A 12,952-nucleotide genomic window follows, 5' to 3' on the forward strand; every position below is an offset into this window, starting at 1 on the left:
CTTGTTTTCTATGTGATTGCCTGTTAAGGACACTTTTATCTGCAGTGTAATAGAAAAACAGTGCTTACAAGAGTAGATGTAAAAAAATAAGCATTCCTTGGCATTCCTAACCTAAATTGTTAAAATGAACCTTAGAAGGCAGACGTGCACTTTAAATTGCATATATCACAATTACCACACAATTTACCCTTGAAGCTCTAAAACTCCTGAAGTACAGCCCATTTGATCAACCCCATTTTACCATCTCTGCCACCCTGATGCAGGCAGGGCGTCAGTCTACCTCCTCTTGCTCCCCTTCCCAGATACTGCCATCATAAGGGTAGCCTTCAAATGCAATGGTCTCCTGTCAGCCTTACCCCTTACATTCATTTGCCTCATCATACTTCTCTCGTAGCCTCTGCCACATCCTATTAGCTCTCAGTGCTGTGCTGTGCTGCTCACAGCTTTTTTCAGCTGCCTGAAAAAATCCTCCTGCCCTCCCCATCCTCCTTCTCCTCCTGATGGTGTGGCAGTGCCTCACCCGCCACATTCCCACAGCACTGCCTCCCACAGCCCCTTTGCTGTGCCTCCGTGCTCCCTTGTTCTTCTCACCCAGCCTTTCTATTTGCATCTTCTTGCTGAGAACAGCCCGGGAATCCTTCATCCATGACAATAAATGGAGTTGGCAGGTTTTCCCAGTAAGTGAAGTCTTTGGGTGTTTGCAGGCAGAAATCAGATGCAGTGGAGTCTTTGAGAGGGAGAAATGGACAACCTACCACCAGCAGACCATTGTCAGAGCCAGCAGGATCAGCTCAAATCCTGCTCTTCTCAGAGCAGCTCTTCCCAGGCATGTGAGCTGCTGAGTGCAGTTCCCATGCTTGAACCACCTGAATTGTAACAGATTTTTCCATGGGTCACATCCCTGGGATGCCCCACCGCTGGAAGTGCTGAAGGCCAGGTTGGATGGGGCTTTGAAAAACCTGGTCTAGTGGAAGGTGTTCCTTCCCATGGCAGGAGGGTTGGAACTGGATGATCTTTAAGGTCCCTTCCAACCCAAACCATTCTGTGAGTCTGTGATGTCTTCAGGCGACGCTGAACCAGCATGCAGTGGTACAGGGCTCTGGACACGTCAAACCCTGGTGGCTGCTTAAGAAACTGTAATGTCTCTCAAAATGTCAGAATGAGAGTTTTAAAGTAGAGGACATAGATATGAGCAGAAATATGTTAGGCTGAGGAGAGACTCAATAACTACATTTTATTGTGAATAAATGCAAAATATGTATTTGATAAGGCAACGCCATGTAAATCTCTGAGATTTCCTTTAAGTTCATTAATCTGATAATTCTTCTAGTAATTGGCAAATTGAATTGCCCATGATTCTTCTAATGAATAGCCTCCTTATTCACTCTGTTTATAATACACTAATTTATATCAGTAGCTTCTATTGATTTATTTAGTCTTGATGTAAACAGCTCTATCCAACTAAACTCTTCCTGTTCTCCTTCACCAAGACTTAGGTGGTTTATAATTTCTTCCAATTTCCTATGAATACCAAGTACATGAAGCTCTTTAAGAGGGTCTGTAGAGGCATCTTATGGGGAATATCTTCTGCCTCACAGCTGTGGTTTTCGTACTGCTTGTCAAATATATTTTTGAAAGACAACTTGTCTTGTCTGTTGGATATTTCAGAAGCTACATAATTCTTCTGTACCAAGCATGTTTTACTGCTGCATAAAATCCATGTGATCTAAAAGGACATAATATGTCAATGTTGTTTCCTATCCTCTTTTACACACTCAGATAAATATACACAGATGTGAGAGGAAGAATTTTATACACATCATTACTATAAAATGAGAGCAGATGCACTGATCAGGACAAAAAACTACTAGTTTTGGAGTCAGTCTGCATAGGACTTCTCATGTAGGGAGTACCTGAATACCCAAAGGCTGTTGGAATTGGGTGAGGAAGAAAAGGCCCATGTTTCTTAGAATAAAGTCTAGGAATAAAATCTCGTGCCTGGAGCACAATGCAGAAGCACTCTGGTGAACTGAAAGGAGTGTACACACAGGACAGTACAGCCTGCATGCTTTAAACTTCAAAAGGGAGGATTTATTTTGTAAAAATTAAATGGCCAGTAAATCTTAAAAAAACTCACTCTCTATAAAAGAACTTTTTTGCTGACTTTCCATATGGAACTACTAATTGTAAGAAGGACTGTGCTGATTACATGGAAATCATTTTATAAAAACAACTTTGTCAGAGAAAGCTTTTGATGCTTGACATATTACCATCTTGTTTCTATTCTGAACATCCCTAATCCAAACAGTAATCCATTTCCTTTGTCCTCTCCTTCTCTTCCTTTGTTTTCAGAAAACTTTGTACCATTTAGGATTTTTTTTTATTTGCCCTTTTAGATACATCAAAGATTATCAAAGTCCCTTTTTACTTTTCCTGCTGTTAAATCTGTGTGCAAAATGAGTGCATTTATATAATATAGATGCTTAGTGCTGCTGTGCTTATTCAATATTTTTTCCTCTGCAACAGTGTTCAATGAGACAGTGGTTACTCAGCTTCATAATTACCATGAATATAATGAATAGTTACTCACATTGCATATTGTTTCATTTTCAGTAATATTAAAGGTTAACTCATGTAGATGCTGTTCTATCCATTTAAATTGTTGCCACTTTTGGCTGCTGCTGTCTCACATGGTGCATTTTGCCAAAGAAGCACAGCACAGTTGGCATATCAGACTTTTCTGTAGGTCAAGCAAAAGTAATCACAGTTTATTATTTCCTGCTAATGCAGATACCATATATTTTCCTTCAATAAAATAAACTATATCTGATTTTTACCAACTAAAATTAAATGTAAGCTAGTGTTTTGAGAACTGGATGAAGCTCATTTCTTGGTACAAACTTAAAATGTATTCTTTAATAGAGAGCATCATACGGTCAGTCATTTATTAGGCACTTTTTGTGATAAACCATTAAGTATCTCGACAATTGTTCATGTGCATGCTACAAGTCCGTACTAACAAACTGGAAATGGTCCACCCTGTCTTAGAAAGGCAGCTTCAGCTCATAGATAAATGAAGTGCACTCTGTAAGAAAGTAAAGGGTGCTAATTAATATAAAGGTTATTGCATGAACATTGTATCATTCAGAGCTGTATGTATTTTTCATTTAGATTGGTTTTGAGTATTTTTCTCATATGACTAAAGAGTGTAGGCCCAATCTTGTTGTTTTCTCTGTCTGAGCAGACAAATGTATTTCTCATAAAGTCTGACAAACTGAGATGGGAACAACTTACTCTCTCCTGAGCTCTATGAACATCATCATAAATGGCATCATATTTTTTTAATATATATATAACCTTTTCTGTATGCAGTACAACTTCTTCCACTTCAGGTAGTGCCACTGCAGTTTTATTAAAGCAGAACTCCTGGGGAATATTTGAGGAAGACAGAAATTTCATTTCAGGAAGGCATGCAGGATTCCATCCTTGTAAGAAATTAAAGGTCTTAAAAGGAACTTTCCAAAATCGCAGGAATGAGAGCTCTGGGATCTCAGCTCTGCTTCCAGTGTTAGCTGAGCAAAAGGAGGTTGTTTTTGTTTATTCTCTTGCTGGCTCTGGGAATCTTTCCTCTCTGTTTACACAGTCACCAGGCTCCAGTGACTGAGAAACAGGAGGTGAGGGTTTGAACCCAAACAGGCTGACGAAAGCAAACCCTGAGGGCACACTGTAACCCCTTGCATGTAATTTGTAAAACTGGGGAATCATTCTTCCTCCTGATATGTTTTTGAAGAAGATTGAAACTGAATTCAGAGGAGTCAGAAAGTGTATGAGACGTTTGTGGGACCAGCCCTACCAGAGCCGTGGTGCTTTTACATGCCTCTCCGTGAGTCCCACGGCAAAGGTTAAGCAATTCATGGATACCCGTAACCATAGTGACTGTTTGGTTTAGACTTTGATGCAAAAGAGAGATAGTAAGTTATTTTAAGACCACATCATGCTGCAAAACTGATGTTTAAAATCAATCTGAGATACAGAAATTTATCTTGCCTTCAACCAGTTGCCTCCAATCACTCAACTGAAATCCATCTTCGTTTCCTCTTTCCAAGTTTTATATTTATATTTTAAAACAGTCTTTTTTCAGTCCTAAAACTTACTCAGTGAACAGCCAGCCATAGCTTTACATGTTTGGCATTCAGCAATAGATAAACAGATGAGTTTATTGTTGTTTATTGTTTACTTCCAAAACTGATTGTCTATGAATTCCTTATCATTACCTTTTGGAAGCTTGTTTGTAGTACTCACAGTTTTCAGAAGCTAGTCCCATTTTTCCCTATTTCCCAGAGTTCACATTTTCCTGACCTGTACTTCTATTCAACAAAAATTAGGTACACTCTTTAAATTCCAGAATGAAAGAAAATAAATCCATAGAGAACACTTATTGTTAAGAAAACTCATAAATTCCTTCTCTACCATTCAATTGTCTGAGGATAACTTTGCCTTTACACCCACACACTCCCTTGAGCCCCTGCATGGGATTGTTTAGGTGTTTCCATTAGGGGATAAATGGAATTAGAGTGCACCATTTAGAGGAAACGTTTAAGTGACATCAAAGGTAAAAATATGACCATAATAAAGAAAATGCTGTTCCCCTGGAATGGTATTATCACATGGTTTCTCTCTACATGTGTAATAGGAGGACCCTGCCTAACCTTATAATGTAGGTATGATAAGCACAACATCTACAAAGTTACATGTCAGCATTTCCCACATTATCAACAATTTGAGGCAATATGTGGATGAGGAATGCAGTGTGTCATCCCATTTGTACTCTGCTGCCTTGGGGTAAGAGCTCTGTTACCTGCCTCCTTCAGGCCACAGTTTCCAGCATACTAAGGCTGGCATTAATACAGATGCTTTTGCAATTCTAAACACCGCGATTCTTTTCATTAATTAACTGAATTGATTTTTCAATATTAAAATTAATTAATAAAATATAATGTATTGTCATTATAAAATAGTTAGTATGTTGATTGTTTAAATATTTAAAATGCCTCTGCCTTAGGCAGGCATTTTAAAGTGCACTGGCATGTTTGGCAAGTCGGTGACATTGTCAGTGGTAAGCAGCAAGCCTTATCTTGCCTTTCTCAATGTCACAGGTTTAATATGTGCTTATAGTGAAAAAATGCTACGTTTCAGGTCTAAGCTTTTTCTCAAAACAGCCTTCCAACAGCACACAGGTGTAGTCCCCACGTACATTTATCCACCAGGTAGCCTGAGATGCCAGTAGAGTGTTGAACAGTTCATGAAAGACATGAACTTACCTCCATTCATCTCAGTGGCTCTGAATCCTGCCAAATTCCCAGGGTCCTTGCTTCAGTGCTTCAGAAGCAGCTGAGGCAGTGGAATGTGTGGCAGTGGCTGTCTCTGCTGGCGGCAAAACAGTTACACGTTGAAATACACGCTCAGATTCATGACCTTCTCTGAAGCAGGTTACAAGCTCAGACTGACCTGTCCATAAATATTTTAGAGAATATAATCTAATCTGTGCAATGGATTCAGTGTTTCCCCTACATTTAGTGAGACCACACATATCTTACTCAAATTTTTCATTATGGAGGTATAGGAAAGTACCTTTGTTGAGTTAAAATACTTAAGCATAAACTTTATTTCAACGGTGCACTGAAAAGTTAGCATACAATACTTAAAATTAAGCAGCTGTTTACTTGAGTCCTGGGACATCCTGCTAGGAAGCAGTCACTGATGTACTTCTGACTGGAGTACAAGAGTTCCTGGAGTTTATCTACCTGGGGAATTAATGAGCATCTACAATTCACAGGATGGTCCTCCACACCATCTCCCTCTCTAGACACTTTTGACATGCAGTTTGTGTAAAGTAGTCTATGGCTTGTGCATTGGTGACCTTCCTTGTTCAAAATAGCTTCCCTTTGTAGACAAACATTTAATGTTATCATCAAATGATAATTATTTAAATAAATAATTTTATTGCTCTCAGAGAAGACTTCCTTCCCTCCAAATGCTGAATGTGCTTGGGCTTCTAATGAGGTGGAGAAAATAGATCATCTGGCTGTAGTATTTGGATTAATTGAGATCATTGTGCCAGAAATATTTTAAAGTCTCATAGAAGTCACAGAAGTGAAGCACTTAGGCTGGGAAAGAATAAGCAACGCCACAAGTGAAAGAGAAAAAATGAAAGAACCTACAAATATGTGGGGTATGGAGGGGCAAACTGTCAGATTATCCTATTAATTAGCAGTATCTTTAGATATAGATGCATTTAAAAACTGATGAACTTGCTTATTGGGTTCTTTGGTACAGAACTCACTGGTGCATGACAATGGGCTCCAAAAGCATTTTTCCAGATTTATGTGGAAAAGTACTTACAAAAAAAGTATTTCTTGTTGAATGCAATGTTTTAATATCATAAATCTACTACCTTTTGTTTCCATTATTTTGTCAAAGCTTCTTGATTTAATCCAAAAGGGCAGAATTTTCCAGTGTGCTAGAGAATTAATATTTTAGTAAATATTTTTATAAATATATTTATATTTTTTTATAAATATTTTTTTTTATAGAAGTAAACCAGGTACCATATTATTTCACTTGTATTCTCTCTTCTGCTTGCTAAGTGGCCTGATAATCCCACTCAGATCACTGAGATCTCTGATGATGGAGAAAATCAGAAGAGGAGCACACCTGTCATCAGTCTGCATTACTCTCCAGACACAGGTTTATCTGTGGAAGGGCAGGGATGGATGTGTGAGCACTCCCAGCTTACATTAGCACTGTCCAAGTGGAGTGAAGAGCAACAGCTTCCTCCCTGAGTCAGGGTGTGCTTTGCCTGCTGCTGTCTCCTGCCTGCCCAGCCCCTCTGTTGGCAGGGCTGTTGCTGGTGAGGTAGATGTCTGAAGTTCTGCGTCTTGATTTTAGATTTTATGAACAGCTCATTGAAACCAGCTGGTTGGACTTGTCATCTGGGTAGAACTGATGGACAAATTAGTCCTTGATTAACTCCATGAGGGTTTTTTTTCACATTGTCCCTTCTTATCCAGTAGCCCCAGTATCCATTCCGAGCTATGAAGTCAACTTTCATAGCTGAGCTTCTTCTAAAATAAAAAGCCTGTGTCTTCAACCTGAAGAAGGACATTACTCTGGGCTAAAATAATCTCCTTGGTTTGTTACCTATAGGATCACCTGGAAGATGATATAAAATGGATACAGAAATCATCAAAATAAACGACAAAAAAACCCCAAAAAGTTTTGTAAACAGTCCTACTGATAAAAATGTAACTTAAAATTTGGAAATAAAAGCCTTTTATCTGAGCAGCCTTTCTCAAAAATATTTCACTTTAATTTTTTCAGGAGTCACTGCTGTGATGCCTCTGCATTTTTTTTACAGCTTAATCTATTGTGTCAAATGATGAACAGATGAAGACAGTAGAATAATCTGTCTTGTTCTGACTCCCTTCAAAGTGTGAAAGAGCTGTGGACCTGAGTTATGAACATTGTCCAGATCAGGGGCTGGAATAGCTTTTTTTGGCTGTCTACAAAAGAATGAGATTGATGAGACCAAGGCAAGAGGAAGCTCAGAAAATGTGTCCCATTCTCAGCCTGCACAAACCAGTTTCACTGCTGGCCACAGATGCAGGAGGCAGAGTTTATTTCCTTTATTTTGCCTTGCCCAGTCTTTAACCAGCAGGAGCAGAGAACTACTGTCATTTCAGCCTGGAAAGTAGAATGTTTGTTCCTATGATTTCTCATTGCTTAATGATTGTGTAATTATTGGCTTGAACGCTGCTGTACTTAGACACGCTGTCCTTTCCAGGTAACGTTCCGGACAAGGATCTACCACTGTAACATTAACAGCCAAGGCGTCATCTGCCTGGACATTTTAAAAGACAACTGGAGTCCAGCATTAACCATTTCTAAAGTACTCCTCTCCATCTGCTCCCTCCTCACAGACTGTAACCCCGGTAAGACGAATTAACTTTTGTATCCTCGTTCATTCGTAGTTCACATTTGGTCAGCTCACTAAGATGTGCTCTGGTTTTCTGGTACCTACTGAAAAAAATACAAAAATGTAAATTTTAAGTGCCATTCATATAAATAGTATAAAATGAAAGCAGAATTTCAGGAGCTCAAGTGCAGTTTTAGGAGAATTTTTTTTTTTTTAAATTCAGAAAGTTTGATCAGTAGAAAATACCTTAGTATGCACTAATTTGGATATTACAACCAGGATATTACTACCAAGAAATATTAATGAGTTAATAAATATTGAAAAGGAAAGCTTTCATTTAAATATGCTGATAATGTGGTCTCTGAAAAGAATATTAATAGCACTGACAATGATAGATGCCTAACGCAGACTCTACAAATAATGAAAATTGGTTTAAATGAGGTTTATTCAATATCTTAGGCAGTCAGCATGAGTGTTCAAAGCAAGCTGTCATTCTTATTAACTAGCATAGCACTTAACCTCTCCCCTCAGCTCTTTTAGATTTGTTTTATGCCATTGACCACTAGATCTGTAATTTCCACTTTCTCTTACCCTATTTACCAATGCATAATTCTGACTGTAGCCTTGGAAAATCATAGTATGTAGAAATTACTAACGAATTGTTGAATAAAAATTATGTGATCTGTTTATATGTCATGAGAGTTGTTGCTGGTTTGTTTTTTATTCTACATTTCAGTATTATTTTTAATTTGCCTAAAGGGCTAAAAATTGCTTTGAAAAGGGCAGAATGTGAGATTCTGGCGTAATCAGGAGCTGAATCGAAAGCTGTAATAAAATATTGAAATATTTCAAAACTCAGAATTAGGGTGAGAGTGGGCAAAAATGTGATTGACTGCTTTTGTTTTCATGTGGGTTTGTTACTGTATAAAACACTGAGACCTGTGGTATTCCTTTCAGCTAAGAGCTGGAGTGATAGAATGTTACCATTTTAGGCACATTTATTTCAGGTGGATTGAATGCTCTCTGCTAGCATCTATGAAAGATTGATTTCTGTTAGTGTTTGGCCAAAAATATGAAGAAATGTTTGTAGGTAGTCAGGCAGATAGATGACAGAAGTGTAAAAAAAAAAAACCAAATTAATGTTTGCTCATGTGTCTTAGAGACTAAATAAAGAGCTAGAGACTCTGCAAAGCTGTGTAGAGATTGAGAAATGGGCAGTAAATACGTGCTCTCTTGTGGTCACCTCTCTTTGGAAGGATACAGTCATCTTGAAAGCCAGACACTTTCCAGCAGTGATTTGAAATTTAGAAATTCACTTCTTCTGCCCTCTCAATCTTAAATCTTCACAGATGCTGTCAGACAACAGTTTTAGCATATCAAGTGTGTAAGAGGAATACTGAGAACAGTTCTCCATACTGTATTATCATGTACAACAAGTTAACAAAAATGGGAAGTTTTTCCATTTCGCCTCTTTCAGTTAGCAACCATAAGTATTGTACTGGCCTTCGTAAATAAAACAATTTTATGATGTTTCATTTGCAAATCTTCTCTTTAATTATGAAGTAGTTTTGGATTTTGTCACTGCTTCATGGTAACATTTTCCTTTTTTTGATGAATTAATGCAATTTCTTAATTTGTATCGTGCTCTCACAAGGCACTGATGGCAGGTATTTTTGAACTGCTGAGTCGTTTTCACCTTCCTTGGAAATTGCCTGTTTTGTGCTAGGTACTCTTTTTATTTAAAAGTGAACTTTGAATGTTAGTGACGTACAACAGAAGGTTTGCAGAAATACACAAATCCTTACTTTTCATCATATTGGCTTATATGTTGCAGTTGTGCTGCCTGTCCCATTATTTTTTGAGACATTTTATCATTAAAAAATTATTGGTTACTTGCCATCAAATGTATGGATGGATGGATAGATAGAAAGAAAGATACGTCACTGTTACATATATCATTGAAATATATTGCATATATGTACCCAAAAGTAGCTGCAGAAACATTCATATATGTATTTTCCTCTCTGTCAGCTGGGAGTAATTTTCTAATCCCTCAGTCCTCTCTTCATCTAACTAGTCTGCTCCTTTCTAAAGGCAGAAACACAACAGGGGTCTCGATTTGATAAGCAACTTTGAACTCTGTTTTTCACCATTCATCAGCCAGAAGCAGATCAGGTCAAACGGAAATGCAACACTGAGTCTCCCACAAACATAAACACATAGGATGGGCGACTCTTCCACCCCAGCCTCTGAAGGGAAGAATCAAGTATCAGTTACCCCCTACTCTTACATTTATGCAAATCTTCATTAGAACAACAAATAGGAGTAAGAATGGCAGCTAATTAACCCTCAGTCATACACAGTGATTAAACGGCGCTGAAGCACAGCTGCAGCTTCATTGGCAAGCGCTGCTATTCTTCTCCAGCAGGCTGAGCAAATGAAAAGAGGTATTTGCTCCTGCCGCTCCTGTCATTCACACAGTAATCTACAAAAGCCTCTTTCCTCCCTGGTTATACATCACCGCCTTTTGTTCCCTATCACTCCAGGCAGGAGCAAGTTTGTCCTTTTTAAACAACTAATGCAATCCTTTACTCATAAGCTCTCTCAGACCCTTCAGTGCTGGTTATTATTGATTGTCTCTGTTTTGCTTGGCAGTATCAGCCAGTAAACTGTGTTAATGAAATGCCTGAATTTTGTAACAGCTGGCTGACTTTTTCATGGGGGGAAGGGGTGTCGTAGGGTTTGTGTACGACTGAACATGTGTGCATTATCTGGAGGTGCAAGAGAGCCAAATGTGTCAGAGGGATGGGCCACACTAGCATCCAGTCCAGGGATTAGTATTTTTCTTTTAAGTGGCACTCGAGGCCACAGCACATGTCCCTTTCTCCAAAGCAGGGCTCCAGTCCTGTAAATACTTTGACATGTGCATGAGCAACCCCACAAAACCTGACAGATACATTCACCTGTGTGAAACAGAGCATGTGAGCGAGTGAGTGAGTGAGTGAATGTTTATAGGCTCTGTGCTTGAGTGCTGAAAATGCCTGCTTCCAGCAGTGTTAGCTGCTAGGGCTGGCCTATGTGGGCAGTTAGTTATTTCAGAGTAACTCCATGTGTGGACACTCCCCACTTTGAAAATGTATTAAGTTATGAAAACCTGTCTTGCTTGGAGTAGAAGTCAACTATATTTTAAATGTTCAAGCAGAGCCTGGGGAGTGTAAATTCCCACACTGCCTTAATCCAAAGAGCTTTCAAGTGCAGATGGCCCCTGAGATTTTGTATTTTCCTGAGTTTGAAGTGCTAACCAAATGAATTATTTTTTATAGTTACAGAGCTGATGATGCTGATCTGGGTTAGAATGTTTATTTTTCTTACTTATCATTGCCATCCTGGCCCTGCCAAAGGTTCTTGAGCACCAGGAAAAGTGTCATGTGCAAATACTTCAGAGAAAATAAATTATAACACTGCAACATTTTTCTTTGCATGGCTTCCTTCTTCACATTCAAAATCTGAACTTGGCTGGCCTGATTATCCCAAGGTCTGAACAGTCTTTACATCGAACCATGTCTGCTTAACAACACGCAGCTAAGCCTTGATTAGAGCATGAGAACAAAGCCTACCTCTCCCTCACACCAGCCTCTTCCCTTCTGGTGTCATCCTCTGGCTCTGGCTCCTTACCAATTTTCCCACATGCAAGTTCTACGGTCAGTGGGGATTTTATCCCTCAATTGACATTCTGAACCCAAATGCTTTGCTGCTGCTCCTGGCCCTCTTCCCTGCATGGCAGCCATACCCTTCTGTGAGCTTCTGCAATGGGGATGTGCCAGGGGGTGCACTTAGAGGATGAGAGTGGCAGACTGAGATGTGGGCAGCCACAATACTGCTTTCCCACAAACAGTAGGCTGAACACTTGGATGGCAGCTGTAGCCAGAGTAACTGCTGAAGGGCTCTACAGTGCCTCACTTGCTTTGCTCTTTAGAAACCTTTGCCTGATTCGTAACCTGAACTGATTCACAGGAATTTTATACCCACTCAGTTTTAAGCAAGCCTTGTCCTATAGCGTAAGTGACTGTTTTCCTGGTTTTCACTCCCGGTGTACTAGTAAAGAACCATCCTCTTCCCTCATTGTCTTTATTTGCTGCACACTACCAGACCTGTGTCTAGGAGCCTCCTTCTGTAAGAGGGGCTTTCTGTTCCCCTGCTCATCCTCAGTGCACTCATCCTTCCTGAATGCGCCTGACTCTTGGAGTTCATTGGGGCATGAGGCACAGCTAGACAGACTAACCTGCTCATCATCACCGTCATCCGGGTGGAAATATTTACTGCTCCCTGTTGGATGTGCCTATCTCACTTGGCAGCCCCACTGAAGGTTATTTCTGTCTTAGCCCTGTCATTTTCACTGTTTGTCTGCTTTTTAAACCAATTGAGTGAAATGGTGGAGAAAGGAAAAGAGGAAAAGGAAAAGAGAAAAAAAAGGAAGAGCAAAAAGGAAGAAAAAGCTTTTGCTAGAAAAGAGCATTAACCTCTGGCAGACGAAATGCACAAACAACTCCTGCAGTACCCACTTCACTGGGGTCAGCATTAGTCAAGTTGGTTGCTCTGCTCTCAGATACTTCAGTCACATGTTATATTAGCAGTGTCAAGCTGCTTGTCTCATTACTGTTTAAACTCAACCAGAAAGTGTGAGGCGGTTTGTTTAGTGTTACATGTAAAGTTTGCTGTGAACGTAGTTTGGGGCTGAAGCATGCGTGTCCTCACAGTAAAAGTACTTACAAGAGTAAATGAGTTGGACAAGTAGCACTGCATTACTTTGATCCAAAACCCATCAATTTGTATTGTAGTTGCATTTGCTTAGCACATCTGAAAAGTGGACTGTTTAGGTTAAAAAACTCTGCAACATACATTGTAACTTTCAAATATATTGTACCCCGGTTAGAAGTGGATGTGCTGTTTTTTACAAGTACTGCCATGAATCATGAA

General features: G+C 39.4%; 1 protein-coding gene across 4 annotated transcripts in view; it reads left to right on the forward strand.

Annotated features, from left to right (window-relative positions):
* Nucleotides 1–12,952, forward strand: part of LOC138106537 (ubiquitin-conjugating enzyme E2 E2) — a 217,324-nt gene that overhangs the window by 186,541 nt on the left and 17,831 nt on the right. For all 4 annotated transcript variants that reach the window (XM_069007273.1, XM_069007274.1, XM_069007275.1 and 1 more), the window contains exon 5: nucleotides 7,844–7,991. In XM_069007273.1, coding sequence (XP_068863374.1) covers nucleotides 7,844–7,991 — 148 coding nt within the window. The remainder of the gene's footprint in view (nucleotides 1–7,843; nucleotides 7,992–12,952) is intronic.

This window comes from Aphelocoma coerulescens, chromosome 2 (assembly GCF_041296385.1).
Source record: "Aphelocoma coerulescens isolate FSJ_1873_10779 chromosome 2, UR_Acoe_1.0, whole genome shotgun sequence".
Classification (NCBI taxonomy): domain Eukaryota; kingdom Metazoa; phylum Chordata; class Aves; order Passeriformes; family Corvidae; genus Aphelocoma; species Aphelocoma coerulescens.